This window comes from Saccopteryx leptura, chromosome 1 (genome assembly GCF_036850995.1).
Source record: "Saccopteryx leptura isolate mSacLep1 chromosome 1, mSacLep1_pri_phased_curated, whole genome shotgun sequence".
Lineage (NCBI taxonomy): Eukaryota > Metazoa > Chordata > Mammalia > Chiroptera > Emballonuridae > Saccopteryx > Saccopteryx leptura.
This window is the reverse complement of record NC_089503.1, coordinates 184727761-184744083: the sequence shown is the minus strand read 5'-3', so window position 1 is coordinate 184744083 and position 16323 is coordinate 184727761. Positions and strand designations below refer to the sequence as shown.

Genomic DNA, 16323 nt, shown 5'->3' with positions numbered 1-16323 from the left:
TTTTTATACATAATAACAAACTATCAGAAAGAGAAATTAAGAAAACAATTCCCTTTACAATTGCATCAAAAAGTATAAAGTACCTAGGAATATATTTAACCAAGGAGGTAAAAGACCTGTATTCAGTTTTCTGAATACACTTAAAGAATGTAATCAGGAAACTATAACACACTTAAGAAAAAAATTGAAAATACAAACAAATGGAAATATATACCGTGTTCATGGACAGAAAGAATTAACATTATTAAAATGTCCACACAACCGAAAGCAATGTATGAAGCCAATGATAAAAGTGTTGAGGGTCTGACTTTATGCACTCTGAGGTCAGATAATAATAATAAAAGGACAGAAACAGACCCTGAGATGTAGGAAATGCTTTCCTGGACCAGATGGCTTCACAGAGAATTTTATCAAACATTCAAAGAAGGGCCCATTCTCTCTGAAGGGCTCATCTGTCAGGTTGGCATCACTGCCCACCCACTCCAGTCTCACATTTTTTTTATTCCTGGCTCCTTAGTGACTAGCAAGAGATGAACAAGAACACAAAACAAAACACAGCAGATTATTGTACTTCTGCTTTCCTTACCACCCACATTTTGCCTACACTGGACAAAAACCATTCTTTATCTTTTTCCATGGGTTTCATACACCAGTGATTCAAAATTCTACCACTTGTCAGTGTGGTTGGAATAATTTATAGAGCAGAGCTTCCTCATGGCCGCAGTTTGCATTTTCTGTTCTGCTCTCATAAAGAATTTAAAGTTGGTTGAGCAGAAATGTGACCAGATTGGGGGAGTGGCTTTAGCATTGTTCACAATGGTTTTAAATCTCTATCAGCTCATTCCACATAAGATAGGGGTGAAGAACTAAATTTACCATTCTCTATTTTTCTTTGCTAACATAGAGGCAAACAGATTTGGTTCACAGCAAGTCAAGGCTCAAATAGAATGAGGTTGTTGGTGCATTAGAAACAATAGTTAATCACTCTCTCCAGGCCTGGAGATGCAACTTACTTTCATTTCCCTTGTAAGATAAAGCTAATCTGAAAAACACATTTCCCTCAAAAGAGAATCAAAGGAGGAAAAAGTCTCAATATGGGAAGTTTTTATATCACAAAAGGATGGAACAGGCTCTCTACTGAAAATCTAAGAAAGAATTCTAATGGCATGTTTACGATCAGAAATAGTCGATATTCTCTGCAAATATGAAATGGTTTACTTACAAGGTCCTTTGCCGAGTTTCTAACGCGGAAGAAGTAAACAACTAAGGTGGTAGGTAAGAGCTCCCACACGAAGAGGACGACTCCAAACACCATGTAGCTGGCGTCCCCCAGCTGGCTCTTCAGGTCCGCCTGTGAGAGGGAGGAGGCGCATCAGCAGACTGAGGGCAGGGGGAATAAACTGGACCCTGTCTTTCTAACGCGAACAGAGACGAACTCGGCTACAGAGCAGCCCTCTCCCCTAAAACTGGGTAGTAGAAACAGATAACACTAATGGTTCAGACGTAGATCTGGGGTTTTAATACTTCACCCTACAAAATCTTCCTTATGTCCAGATTTGAGTCTCAAATTGCTACTGAGTTTCTTTTCTTTAACAACGGAGTAAGGAGAATATGTTGCCTTCTCCCAAATTCTTGAGAGCAGCCTGGAACTTATTTTAGTCTTACCCCTAGGTTATACACATCCATTTTTAAACTTCTCTTCACAGAAATGTTATCTCATTCTTTTGCACTGCAAGTAAGACATTTAGAAAACAGTTCTCGGAGTCCAGAAGGTCGGGTTTTGGACCAGAAAGCTGGCCAGTGGCCTCAATGTGGAGTGTTTCTCTTCTGGGGGCAGGTGAAAGGTGTGTAAGAAGTGTGTGCATAGGTGTATTTGGGCAACTCTACCAGGAAGTCCACCATTTCAAAGAAAGTGCACCAAAATAAGCCACAAAGGGCCAATCGCCTAAATAGAACCCTCTTACTTCCTATCACACAGTACATATCATACAAATAGCAGCCAGACTGGCCATGTACCCACAGAGCCTGCCTCTTGCACTGTGGCTCTAACTAGCATGGTGCTCCCCTTCTGCACGAGTTACACATGTAACGGGGGCCATTTGCTTTATTCCTGGATTTTACTGGCTGCCACACATGGGTTTAAAGAGCTATAAATAAACCCCTAAAAACAAAAGAATTTTAAAAGTTGTGATCATATTTTAAATTTGTTAAAACCTGTTACTTGAAAGAAAAATTGAAATAATTATTTTGTTAAAACCAAATCCTTGTTGAATGGACTTAAAAGTTTCAATCTGGGACAATGAGAAAGTTGTGGAGATGACAGTGACAGCTGCACAACAATGGGGATGCACTTAACACCACCACTGAGCTGCACATTCATGGGAGGTTAAGAAAGTCAATTTTATATTTTACTACACTAAAAAATCCTTTCTGTATCATGAGTAAGTCTCTATCATTGTTTAAAGTTTCAGTTTTTATATATTTGATATTCTCAAAGTGAGGCACACCTTTAGCTGTGCTTCTCCACTTTGTCCCATCCTGCGTTTGCAGTACTGATCTGGAGTAGGGGTGGTGATTCGTGTTGTCGTGTTAATCCTTTCTAATCCAAACACCCTGCGTGTGCCTCCCCTGAAGGACATCTCCTCCTCACAGGTTTTACCACGGTCATTTCATTCTCTCCTCCATAGTCCTAGTTTGGTCCAGGATCTGAGACCCAATGGGGACTTCAGAAGTGAACTGTATACGGTAGGTATTCAGTATTTCTCCAGGAAGAGAGCAGGAGCTTTTGCAATCTGATCTGAGAGACTTTTTTATAGAAGGTCTATTTCTTTATGGTAATGCTTTTCTGCGTGTCTCTGGCTCAGGGGGCGTCCACTCCAGCACGGTGGGAGGTAATATGTCCACGTTTGTACCCTTGGAACTCTGTCCAGGGCCAGAAACAAGAATCGTCAAATGAGAGAATACAAACTCATTCTCATTCCTTTTTTTTTTTATTTTTTTTAACAGAGGCAGGGATAGACAGGGACAGACAGACAGGAACGGAGAGAGATGAGAAGCATCAATCATCAGTTTCTTGTTGAGCGTTGCGACTTCTTAGTTGTTCATTGATTGCTTTCTCACATGTGCCTTGACTGCGGGCCTTCAGCAGACCGAGTAACCCCCTGCTGGAGCCAGGGGCCATGGGTCCAAGCTGGTGAGCTCTTTGCTCAAGCCAGATGAGCCCGCGCTCAAGCTGGCGACCTCAGGGTCTCGAACCTGGGTCCTTCTGCATCCCAGTCCAACGCTCTATCCACTGCGCCACCACCTGGTTAGGCATCATTCTCATTCTTTTTGTTTGTTTGATATTTGTTCTTATTTATTTGTTACTCTTAGAAAATCTCAGTTTTGACTGTACTCATTCTTTTTTGAGATTTTGTGAACATGGACGCCAGATGCTTTTTTATAAGCCTTTGTTTATTTGCTTTGTAATTTGTGAATTCCCAGAATATATTAAAAAGACAGCATCATACTGAGACCACTGGTAAAATGAGCTTTTACTAACTCTTAATGTCCTCAGTCACTTGCATCTAGATTTCCTCAAATGCTATTAGCGTTCACACTCCATTAAAACAAATCATAACTTTGTAGTTCCAGGTAGTTTCTGAAGCCTAAATATAATGTTTCACCTGTGCACATTCCACCCTTCAATAAGACCATTTACATTCTGAAAGAAGCACTTAAAAAATTTAAGTGCTGCTTGACAAGAGCCCCCAGAAGATACAAAAGAGAAAGGAGGCTGTGTGTGTGTGTGTGTGTGTGTGTGATGTGCACACGTGCATGTGTGTCCTGGTTTCAGAGAAGACATGTGAGCTGGAACATTTACAGATGAGGCTGCAGACACCACACAGGTAAGGGTCTCCCAATGTCACCCAGCTATTTAACTGCAAAAGCAAAGAGCTTCACACTTTCCACCACAGAAAATGCTGCAGAGCAGAGGCGTCCCCAGGTGCCGCCTCACGGAGCCCACTGACCTGGTCTGACACGTTGTACCAGTCGTAATCGAAGGAGTGGATGTTCTTGCTCTGAGGAAAGGACAGGATGAACAGGTTGTAGCAGGCTCGGGAGGTGTACAGCAGGATGATGGTCACACCGATGGTGGTCACTTGACACACGGAGGAGCCCTGGAAAAGCGGGAGCCCTGAGGGGCACGCCTGTACCAGGCTCTGCCCAGAATACCACCTGTGTCCCCACCTCTGTCAGAACCCTCCTGCCTCAGAGCCCTGTCCAGACTTCACATCCCACAGCTCTTCCGAAAATTTCAAATGATATGTACACAGATGCTTTAAATAAAGCCTGGGAGCTGATTCAAAAGTACCCTTAACAGGTTAAATGTGGGCCATTTACCTGAGGCCTAGGCTCCTAAGAAAGTCAGACGGCTTTCTTGTTAAATCTCTAAGTGCTACAGGCAGCTCCAAGAGGACCTTCTTGACCTGGGAGCCCAGTGCCCAGCCTCTGGCCAGGGGCCAGGACAGAGCTGTGCTCATGATAGTGGCTCTGGGCAATGAGCGCTTTCTCAAAACCAGAGTCTTCCAGGCTGGGAGGACAAAGGTCCAACATGACTGTGGGCTTGGAGTTTGGGGGAGAGCCATGATTCATGACCAAACTGTGAAGTGCAATTTCCACAGTCAGTTAAAGGACCCCTAGCTAGAAACAGACAGTTAACAAGAAAACTGAAACTCATGTTTGGGTTTTGCATTTGGAAGTCACTAACTACATCCAAGGTATTTAATTCTGCCAGGTGCACTTAGTTTCTTTGCCACGGGAGTGACCTCAGTGGTGTGTGACAATTTAAAACTAAACCCTCCTCTAAACCACAATTCTGTTTTAAACACCTTAGACTCTCTATGTGGGAGACAATGTGAATGACAGAAAGTTAAAGCAAAATCAAATTTGAAATTCATCAAAATTTTATAGATGAAAAACTAGTCTACTGCACTAACTTTCAGGATTTTACAAGAATTCTACCAATTCACAGGATGCTCTGATTAAGGCTTTATATTATATTACAAAGTTAGAGGCACAGGTTTGAATCTACCAACCACTGAAGACTCAAAACTGTGGGAGACACAAAAGTGGGAGACAGAGTGTCTCACAGCCAGATGGGCCCCAGGGCAGAGGAGGCAGACAGAGGTACACCCCAGGACACGCAGCCATGGAATTCTAGGAGCAGAGGGGCCACAGAAACCACTAGAGAGAACCAAGGCCAGAGGCTGAGTGACCCAGGGCTGAGATCCCAGAGCCAGCAAGCGCCCGGCATCTGCTCCCTGCCTTCCATACTCCGCTAGGTTTGTGGATGGAGGAAGAACTGGGGTCAGGCTGGTCGAGCACTCAGCACCACAGCCCACGCAGCATATTAGTTCCTGTGTGTGACTGTGGGAAAGGAAAGGAGAAAATATTCTGGGTGTAAGGCATCGCAGTGAACGAGAGAGCAAGCCAAGAGCTGGACCGGCTCCATCCCTGAACAGCCAACGACAAGGAAAGCACCTTGAACTGCAAGGCAGTTCCCACCACTAAGGAGACCTCCCTCCTAGGCGTCATCAATCGGGGGAGCCTGCACCCAAGGCTATAGCAGTGCAGTCCGGGGGAAGAGGACAGATCCTTCAGTGACTGCCAAAGCCGACTCTGGGCTCTGCATCTAGTAGCTACATGCCTGGGGTAGCCCAGTGACCTCTATGCCTCAGTTCCCTTATCTATAAAGTGGAGATAAGACGGACTCCCACAGTTGAGAGCTTACACCTGTGAGTGCTCAGAAAAGTGCCTGAAATGCAGTGAACATAGGTGTGTGTTTTTAGTAACATTTTTAGCATAATCTACCCCACTCATCCTATAAAATAGAGGTGAAACCATCATATCTGTAATCAGGAATTCTGCACACTGGCACATCAAGCCACTGAAACAGAAAATTTCTTGTGTACAAAGTTCAGTGACTTATATACCTCTACATTTCAGCCACCAGGGTGTGTGTGGCTAATCATTTGCAGGTCAGGTGTAGAAGATGTTTGTTGAGTCTGTCTGCAAACCAGTAAACTATTTTTAGAACAAGCTGAACAGAGGGCTCTTGGCCACATTTCCCCCTTACCTTGGACTCCAAGTAAATGTTGGTCAAGGACATCTTGGAGATTTTGTAGAGGCAGATGGAGAGCGAGATGGCACACAGCACAAAAAGCGTGTCATTGATGGCCACGCGCACGGACACGATGGCCTTCCGCTCCCAGCTCCCTGTCTTCACCAGCACTGCGCAGGTTAGATTCACCAACAGGAAAATGAGACTGATGATGAGTGAGGCCAGGTATAGGGGTAGCCTGGAAGGGCGACAGGCACAGCGTAAGGCACTAATACCTGCATGGTGGTTGCTTATTCTGGGTCAACCCAGAAGAAAACTGGTAAGTTTTGGTGAACTGCTAGAAGCGGCACGTGCCAAAGTTAGCAAACATTTCAGAGATGGGCTTTGGGAGTGGGACTGTCCAGGACTCAGATGACAGATTGACTACAAGCTGTGCCATCGGAAAAGTACTGCAGCTCTGACAGCCTCACTTCCTGGTCCCCAAGTGGTGTGAAGACTGAAGGAGATGTGAACGTTTGCTCACTGCATACAGGACTAATCCTGAGCACAGAGCATGGGCTTGGCATAGGGGCTGGTTTCAATGAATATGCTCCCTACCCTGCAATCCGGGAACTTGAGCAAAATTAACCTGCACAAGCCACACAGTCTCATCAACTGAAAACACATGAAATAACACCTACCATACAGGTTGTCTTTGAGAAGTGACATGTTTATAATGGGTTTCACCCAAACAAAGTCACTGATGAAGTAGAAGTTGGGTAGGTGGCGCTCACTTGTACCTGGGGACCCTTACTACAGGATGCGGGATGGAAAAGCTGCCACACCTTGCCCAAGGCTGCATGCTGTCCTGGTCACTGACCACTTCGAATTTATAGTTTCTCAGAGCCACATACTTCCTAACGGTCTGCATGAAGATTTCTCAAATTTCCTAAAAAGGCACTCAGCAGCCTGTACATTCATCATGTTTCCTTCGGGTAGCCATCATCCAACAGACACACCAATAGCAGTCAAGCTTGCTGGACTCCAAACCAGACTGGTTTCAGTTGAATGCTTGCAAGTCCAAAAGCAGAAAAAATTAACTAGAAGTGCTTTTGAAGCCTGACAGTGATGTGATTTCAAAGCTAACACAGACCAGGACACAAAAACCTGACTCTAGTCCCAGCTACAGACACCACAGGACTGAAAGGGGCCCATGTGACGAAGGAGGAGGGTGGGATACAGAGAGAGAGGGGTGCAGCTGCAGTTTTACCTTCTGCTCAGGTGTCAGGGCCATCTAATAACCTCTTACATACCTCAGCTAACTTTAATGGGGTTTTATGTTTTGCAATTAATAATTTACTATACATGGGCAAAGTCTCTCACCTACCGGTCATTGTCAAAACCCGTTATCCTATTACAGGAACTTTGCCAACCTCACTCCTAATCCTTCAGGCTGTAGCTCAAATATTACTTCTTCCCAGAAGCCTCTCCTGACTCCTGCACCCCTTCCATGCACACACAGCACATCACCGGGTCTCTCTGACATCTGCCTTCCTGGTCTCTGCACTTGAACTTCACAGACTGCTCACAGCTGGTACTACAGCACGTGGACACGGTCTGACCACACACCTATCTAGATGGAGAGCTCCAGGAAGATGGAGACATTGGCTCTTTCCATCACCCCTCTGTCCACATAGCACCAGGAGGAGCTCCATAGATACGTCTGAGAGGATGAAGGCGGGGAAGAGGGAGGAACGAGTCCAAATGAACACATGCACCTGAACCGGGCGCAGGACGATGGGTCTCTAACAGGGGCGGCCCTCTTCTTCCCTGCAAACACTAAATCCCAGCTGCTGTGAGACTGTCCCTTTTTGGGGAAATAGCCAGAACTGGAGCAATTGCGTCTTTCAAGGTGGAGACAGAGAATGGAGGTGCTCCCTCCACAGCCCTGGGCTGGTGTAGAGGTAACGAGATGGAGAAGTGGTCTGAGCCCCAGCAGCCCAGGGTGACTGGGCAGATCCGGGAGGGGTGGACAAAGCGCATGGGAGAGAGAGAAGGGTATGATCTGTACAAAGTCGGAAATGCCAGAGACCACACCGGGTCTGGGCTAGCCTGCAGGGGGCAGCCAGGGTGGGAGAGGAACTGAGGGGGCTGAGGGCCCACAAGTAGATAAGCAAAGGAACAATGGAGCCTGGACAGGATGAAGGTACTTCAGACAAGAGACAATGACCCCAGAGCTGAAGAGGGAGCATAGCCGGTGGGACCTGGACAGGTGGTACCCCTAAAGGAGGTAAGATCAGTGGGGGAGCCAAGGGCTGAGCCACCCACCACCTGTGGGGCTATGCCATGCGGTGGGACAGGCAGGCTTAGCCATCTTAGAGATCAGCTTCAACTGTAGTTATGACATGAAAGCTTTTCAATCAGCAACAGATTATTTTGAAAACTAAATATCAATATGAAGTCATTACTAAAGTCATCACTTGGTTAAGGCCCTTCTAATCCATCTCATTCTCTCACCAACTGTCATGGTCCCTGCTGGTCCCTCTGCATGGACTGCCTGCACCACCTCCCAAAGCTCTTCCCAGACAATAGGCCTCTGTACAGCCCACTGCGGTCCCATTACAAAGTACACAGGGCATAGCTGTTCAGCTCTGGGTGTCACCATTTCCCTGAGCAGACTGAGCTCAGGAAGGGTGCCCCCACCTCCACTGTGTCCCCAGTGCCAAAATGGCAAGCTGGTGCACAGGACTCCTGCCCTAGCCATCAGGTCCAGGATGCTGCTTCCCACTTCCCATCGCTAAGATCAGGGTCCTCCTGCCAGGCGAAACACTGTACATCCGACACGGGGATGTTTCCTCTTTTCCTGAAACCTCCCATAAGCCCTGCGTGTGCCTTCAGGAAGGGGGTTGGTCGGTCAGAGTCAGGGGATGTGAACTCTGCACGAGACCTTGGGCACCTCCACTTCCTTCTGTACAGACACTCAGTAAGGGGTCGGTGCCACTCACGTGGGGCTGCTGCGAGGGCCGGGCAGAGAATGCGTAAGGCAGTCAGCACAATTTGTGGCTCGTGGAATTATTACATTTGTTATTTGTCCTCAACCATGTTCTCACAGATGGAGAAGTCGGGGGCATAGAGAAAGAGACCAAGGGAGGGTGTTTTTGGAATCACCAAAATTCTGCTTTCTGGTTTCTTGAAAGCCCTCTTTTTATTATCTGCTGTGCCTTTGGGATGCACATGGGCCCTGGATGGTGTGACACCCCCATGTACACAGCACTGGCAGCCTCTGAAAGCACCCTCTGCCCTCCGCATACCTCACTTTCCCAGATGGCTCCCGCGGGTGTGGCTTTAAACTCGGCAGCAGAGAGAAATTCTTATTCGCCCTTTCCTGTGATGAAAGCAGTATATGGCCTCTGCGACACTGGGGAAGTGCAGAGAGGGTGACGGGCCAGGAGGCTGGGTGTAACCCATACCCAGCAGGTGGCTGCACAATGCTCAACTGGACCCTGTGCCCTTCCCAGAGCAGACTGTCACACGTGGTAACTCAGCCATCCAGCACCCCCTTCCCATCATCTGCCTGGTGTGCCAGAGAAGACGGTGTGGGACATGCAGTGAGATCTCGGCCACTTGGCTGTGCGTCCTCACTTGTGAAATGCAGACACTCCTTTCCTCCTCAAAGGACTGCTGGAGGATTCAGGGGTCCCACATCTCTGGTTTTGTCCTCTCTGTCCTCACCCTGCAGAGGCCCTCCTTCCATCAACAGCAAATTCTAGACAATTACTTCCTCCATAGGGGTCCACAGGCCCTCTGCTGACCTCCCTCTCAGACCCCAAGCCCAAAAGGTGTAACTCGGGGCGCCATCTCCCCAATATCTCTGAGTGCCCCTCCTCCCCATCTGAGGCTGTCCTTGCAGCCTTGCTTCCTCTTCCTCTTTCCTCAAAGTGACGAAGTGATGAACACAGTCTGGGCTCTTCCCTACACATCCTCTTCCTTCAGTGACTTCTTCTTTCTTCTTCTTTCTTCTTTTTCTTTCTTCTTCTTCTCCTTCTTCTTCTTTTTTTGTGACAGAGACAGAGAGACAGAGAGAGGGACAGATAGTGACAGAGACAGGAAGAGAAAGAGATGAGAAGCATCAATTCTTCATTGCGACACCTTAGTTGTTCATTGATTGCTTTCTCATATGTGCCTTGACTGGAGGGCTACAGCAGAGCAAGTGACCCCTTGCTCAAGCCAGCGACCTTGGGCTCAAGCCAGCAATCTTTGGGCTCAAGCCAGCAACCATGGGGTCATGTTTATGACCCCATGCTCAAGCCAGTGACCCCTCGCTCAAGCCAGCAACCCCACACTCAAGCCAGCAACCCTACGCTCAAGTTGGATAAGCCTGTGCTCAAGCCAGCGAGCACAGGGTTTTGAACCTGTGTCTTTTAAATCCCAGTCCAACACTCTGCTACCACCTGGTCATGCCAGTGACAGTTTCTGTACCAGGTTATAAAAGCCATCTCAACCAGTGCCTAGGTCCAGACCCACATTCCAACAGCCTGCCCAGAGTCCCCTCAGACCATGTCCACGCTTCGCTCCTCATGCTCCTACTCGTTTTCTCAACAGCACAAATTCCACCATAATTTCCAGATTCCTAAATGGAACGATCTTCTTTAATCACACTCATAACACACTCACATAGTTTCTCAATAGCAGAGCTGGGCAAGTCCTGGGCAGCCCATAGCCCTGCCCGGTTACCCTCAGGCATCACGACAGGAATACCAGACTTGGGTCAACCTGACAGTACTTTGCTGCCTCCTAATATGAGGGGATAGTGTTAATAAATCCTTCGAGTTCTCACAGAAAAGGAAAAGCAAAGCCTGGTTCATTATATTTTTTATTATTTTTAATCAAAAATGGAGGAAAAACAGTTGCAACAATAAAATCAACATATTCTTGTTTAAAAAAAAACATAGACCAAGAAACAGAAAAACTGAATCAAACAGGCAGCAATTCCCCAAATCTCAGACCTGGTGGATATCTGTGAAAAGGTAGGCTGGGCAGGGAGTTTCAACCAGTTTGAGACTCATGGCTTGTGATCCATTTAGAAGCTGACATGCCAAAGTTTCTCAAGGGATCAATCGTGGCCTGACATGCTGCACTGGAATCTGGCTCGAGAGAGAAGCAGGCATTACAGGAAACCACAGATGTGCAGAAACCCGAGAACTTTCAGAATTTTTTTTTTTATTATTAAGGGGGAGGCAGGGAGGCAGAGAGACAGACTCCTGCATGCCCCCCAGCCGGATTTACCCAGCAAGCCCACTCTGGGGTGATGCTCTGCCCATCTCGGGTGTTGCTCTGTTGCTGACACCCGAGGGGAGGCCATGGGGCCAACTTGCTCGAACCATTCGAGCCATAGCTGTGGGAGGAGGAACGAGGGAGAGAGGGGCAAGGAGGAAAGAGAGAGAAAGAGAGAGAGGGAGAGAGAGAAGGAGAGAGATGGGAAATGGGTGGAGAAGCAGATGGTCACTTCTCCTGTGTGCCCTGGCCGGGAATCGAACCTGGGACTTCCACACACATTGGGCGGATGCTCTACTACTAAGCCAACAGGCCAGGGCCCAGGATTTTTTTTACACCTGGTGACTAAATGATCAGATCTGAGTTAACAGGTTTCTCCCATTGAAAACTTAGCCTCCTGGCTTCAAGACACCCTTCTTGGCCCAAACATCTCACCTCTAACATCTGATTCCAGGTGTACTTCTCCCTTCAACTTTGCAAACCCTCTCCCAATAAAAGCCTTCACACCCACCAGCAAGCCTGTCTGTCTGTACTTTGGTTCCCTCCCACCATGTTGTCTCACCTGAAAGACCCCATCCCCAGGTGTAAGGGTTGAAAATGTTTAAAAGTCTTCCTGTTTGACCACACTTTCACGGTTCACTTTCAGAAGCTCTCTCACCTAGTTACCCCAGCCTCCATCAAGCATTCCCAAGATAAGGTCAGCCCCACAATCCAATCAGAACATTCTTTCCCCACCCCCATCTTCACTCACTGTCTGTTCCTAGCCTTCCAACCCCCTCCAGCTGGCCAGGTCAGGGGCTAGAGGGCAAAGGAAAGGATACTTAGAGACAGGAGGGACTGTCTACTTGGACTTGCTACTTTAAACTCCCTCCTTGGGACGAGAGTCTCAGCCTATGGAGTCCCAGCGGAATAGTCTGATGGAAACAGGAACCAAAAAGCAGTAAAGGGAGATGCCCAGGTCAGGAGGAAAACAATATGGCACCACGAAGTTTCCTTGTTTGGATCTTGGCTGATACTGTTACATAACTTTCTGAACTTCAGTTTCTTTGGATATAAAATGGGGATTAAAATATACACCTTCAGAATTTTAACTAAAAAGTCTTTATAAAGTTAAGATATATTTAAATAAAATATGTATACATATTTGCATATTTTTAAAGTAATAAAATAATGAAATTCCCATTTTCGTTCAAGAAGGTAATCAGCCAAAGTCACCCTTCCAGAAATGTTTGCTCTTGTGTGCAGGTCTCCTGGACAGGGTCATCAGGACACCCTAATGCACCCACCTCATGTCTCTGGACACTTGGTCTCCCTCCCCCTGCCCAAGTCTGACCTCTGTCAGCTGCTGCTTCTTCACTGGGGGGTCACAGAGCTCTCTGCACCCTCGGAAAGAGGCCCCCTCTGCACATAAATGAGGCCTTCCCTCTGGATGCGAGCCTCTCCTCTTCATCTCAGCATGGGCCTCACTTCTGCCACCACATTTCAGTGACTCCCATGGTCCCCAGCACAGACTACCCTTGCGCCCACCACATCATGGCCTGATTCTGTGAGTTTTTCCGCTATTGAGGACATCTTCATTGTCACAGTGTTTACCTCTCTAGGACTCAGCCTACTTCTCTGCCCAGGTGAATATTTAATGGTCAAAACCAATTTGCTGAACATGGAGGGAGTTATGGCAGCTGTACTTGTGCCCTGGAGCTCTAGGGAACAGAGCCTACTGGCAGGTGGTGAATACACAAGGGGACCAGGTAGAACACGGGGACAGGCTCCACCACAGCCGCACCGCTAGAGGGTGGGAAGGGGACAGGGAGGGACAGGAGGGGACACCTGGCCACAGCATCAGGGACCCACTGCTTTCTGCTGAGGCCTGCACTCCCAGCGTCCCCCACAGGCTCGGGGCTGTGGGCTGCGGGTTTAGCCCCCTCTCCTTTCTCTCTGGTGAAGAGCCCAGGGACCCTTGCTCCTATCCTAGGCAGACATGCTGTGAGACCCAGAAAGCCCTGTGGCTGTCGGGCGGCTCTCGCAGCCCCTTTTCACCTTTTTTCTCAGGAAAACACCCGTACTTACCGGTATTTGAGTAACTCTGGAGAATATTTTGACTTGGCTTTGAAAATCACCTGCAATGACAGAAACATGGTGGGTTGGGGACACAATAAGCTGACACTGAGAACTGAATCACTGCTCAGAATCCCCTCCGTCTTCCCAGGTGCCGGATGTCTGCTGGGTGAGAATGTTCGCTAAGCTAAATGCTTTTTAGGCTGTGCCTACAGCTTTAAAATAAAGGTATTTTAAATGGTTAAAACGGCAAAATAAATTTTAAAAAGGTAAGTTTTACTGGTCATCTACACTGAGATTTGTATTTGAGCCCACATGCAGGTGATACGCCCCATGGAAGTGCAGCCCCTCCCCCCCACTCTCCTTTACAAACAAAAGATGTTCCCTGACTTCTGCAGCCCCAGCCCCGCCCCATCCACATGTTCCATTTTAGGTGGACTGAACGAAGTCATGTGCAGCCCCAAGATGTCAGGCTCACTGGCTTGAGCCCAAGGTCGCTGGCTTGAGGGAGGGGTCACTGGCTCAGCTAAAGCCCCACCCTTGGTCAAGGCACATATAAGAAGCAATCAATAAACAACCAAAGTGTTGGAACTATGAATTGATGCTTCTCATCTCTCTCCCTTCACCTACCCACCCCCCCTACCAACAACAAAAAAGACTGATTAGGGCCCAGAACCGGAGCTAAATTCCTGGGCTAAGACCTGGGATCACTTATTGGGCTGCCCAGCTCCTCCAGTCTAGTCTGCCCTGGCTCTGCCTGCTCGGTGCCAAACCAGGTCCACAGAACCAGAGAGGGCCTGAGGAACACATGAAGCCAGATAAAAATTCAATTGTTCCCACATTCTGATTAGTGGTGTTCACCATGGTTCAACTGAAAATCACTAAATTTGCATCCAAGAATTGTGAAAATAAGAAAAAGCTGGTCCCTGACCTCAAGAAACTCACAACCAGACATAGCATACCAGTAGTCTGAGGAAAGTGAAGGCATGAGGTGGTCTGAGGAGATCCGGGGAGGTGAGGGGAGGTGCCTGGAGGTGAGGAGAGGTGTTTGAAGTGAAGGGAGGTATGGGGAGGTGTTTGGAAGTTAGTGGAGATATGAGGAGGTGTAATGTGGCATGGGGCAGCAGTGTGAGGTGACTGGAGGTGAGGAGAGGTGTTTGGAAGTGAGGGGAGGTGTGAAGTATTTCGAAGTTAAGGAGAGGTGTGGGGTGGTGTGAGGAGCTGTGGGGAGGTCTTTGGAGGTGTGAGGAGATGTTTGGAGGTGAGGGGAGGTATGAAAAGGTGTTAACATTGTTGTCATAAAATGTGGGGAGGGTGAACAGGTATTTGGAAGTGAGGGGAGGTGAGAAGAGGAGGTGGGTGGAGAGAAGCCACCAAGCTGGGGGGGGGGGGCAGTGCCTGCAGCACAGAGGCTGGGTGCAGGGCCAGCTGAAGGAGCAGCCTGAAGTCAGGTGAGAGTGGGTACTGCCGGGGTCAGAGAGCCAACAGAAGCTCAGTGGAGTTAACAGGATTAGGAATCAGGCTTTAAGACACGGGAAGGGTGGGACAGGAGGGAAGGGAGAGGTAACAAATGAGCACGTTTGGGCAAATCAAAGACAGAATGTGATGGGGGGGGGGGGGCTGGGCTTGGGCTAGAGATTGACTGCGGAGACCACCAGATTTCTTCTGGGGGTGAATGTCAGTGATGGTGAACAGGGCACAGGTACGTGGGGAACTGGATGGAGTGTGGCTATGTCTTGCTCATGCAGAGGAAGAGAGAGAAGGGAAAGGAGGAGGTGGGCAGGCCCCAGAGACTCCAGCAGAGAGGGGCCTGGGTAGGGGACAATCGGGACATCCAGGTATGAGCCTGGGGAGCTGGGCACTGGTCTTCCTGGGGAGGTCTGGAGGAGAGGAGGGCCCACAGTGGGCTGCAGGCAGGAGGAAGTGGGTAGTCAGTTCTAGAACATCAGCTGCTCTCTGAAAACAAGTTTGCAAAACGAATGGTTCTCCAAGGGCACTGGACCTTGTTTTTAAGATCGGTGAGACCTCAGTGTGTGGAGGAGAACGGCAGTGCAGAGTGAGGCAGGGGCAAGGGTGTGGTGGAGAGGCCTTGCGGGGAAGGCAGACAAGCGGGAAACTGAGACAGGAAAGAGGGGACCGCCCACTCTGGGGTGGTGAGCTGGGGCTGGAACCCTGGTGTGAAGGGAGAGGCCCAGTTGCTTCTTAGGGAACTGTGATGAGGAACCCATTGTGAGTACAGGAGGGTCCAGGCTCCTCGCTCCCCCCACACACACACACCCTTCGCTTCCACATCGGCTTTCTGTGCAAACACCAGGGATTTTCCAGGGTCCCCCATGGTGGTGAAGGGACAGAGGACTGGACAGGAAGCGGACTGAAGATGACTGCAGGGAAAAGCAGCAGCTTCCATGGGAAACTCCTATCACCTCATGGAAAGAAAGCATTTTCCCCAGACCATAAATCCCTCCTGCTTCAGAAGCGCTACCTAGAGCTAATACCAATGAGAGGACAGCTGGGTGACTTTTCCAAGATTTTGTTCAGGTCTGAGCTCCAGGCAGGCCTGAGGTGAGGCTGCAGGGCCCACTGGTTCCCTCTCTGCTCCCTCCTCTGCAGGCCGGGCCCACTCAGAGCCCTCAGTGACCCCAGGCCCTTCACACCGCCTTTCAGATGACGCAGGAGGTTCAGGGATCATTTTGTGACTTATTTTTTTTTTAATTTTTATTTTTATTTCATTTATTCATTTTAGAAAGGAGAGAGAGAAGGAGAGAGAGAGAGAGAAACAGAGAGAGGGAAAGGGGAGGAGCAGGAAGCATCAACTCCCATATGTGCCTTGACCAGGCAAGCCCAGGGTTTCGAACCGGTGACCTCAGCATTTCCAGGTCAACGCTTTATCCACTGCGCCACCACAGGTCAGT

The 16323-nt window shown here is 48.4% G+C and overlaps 1 protein-coding gene across 7 annotated transcripts in view; it reads right to left on the bottom strand.

Annotated features, from left to right (window-relative positions):
• Positions 1-16323, bottom strand: part of GPR137B (G protein-coupled receptor 137B) — a 72991-nt gene that overhangs the window by 42073 nt on the left and 14595 nt on the right. For all 7 annotated transcript variants that reach the window (XM_066382738.1, XM_066382747.1, XM_066382785.1 and 4 more), the window contains exons 2-5: positions 13424-13473; positions 6119-6341; positions 4011-4160; positions 1223-1351 (exon numbers count right to left, since the gene is read on the bottom strand). In XM_066382738.1, coding sequence (XP_066238835.1) covers positions 1223-1351; positions 4011-4160; positions 6119-6341; positions 13424-13473 — 552 coding nt within the window. The remainder of the gene's footprint in view (positions 1-1222; positions 1352-4010; positions 4161-6118; positions 6342-13423; positions 13474-16323) is intronic.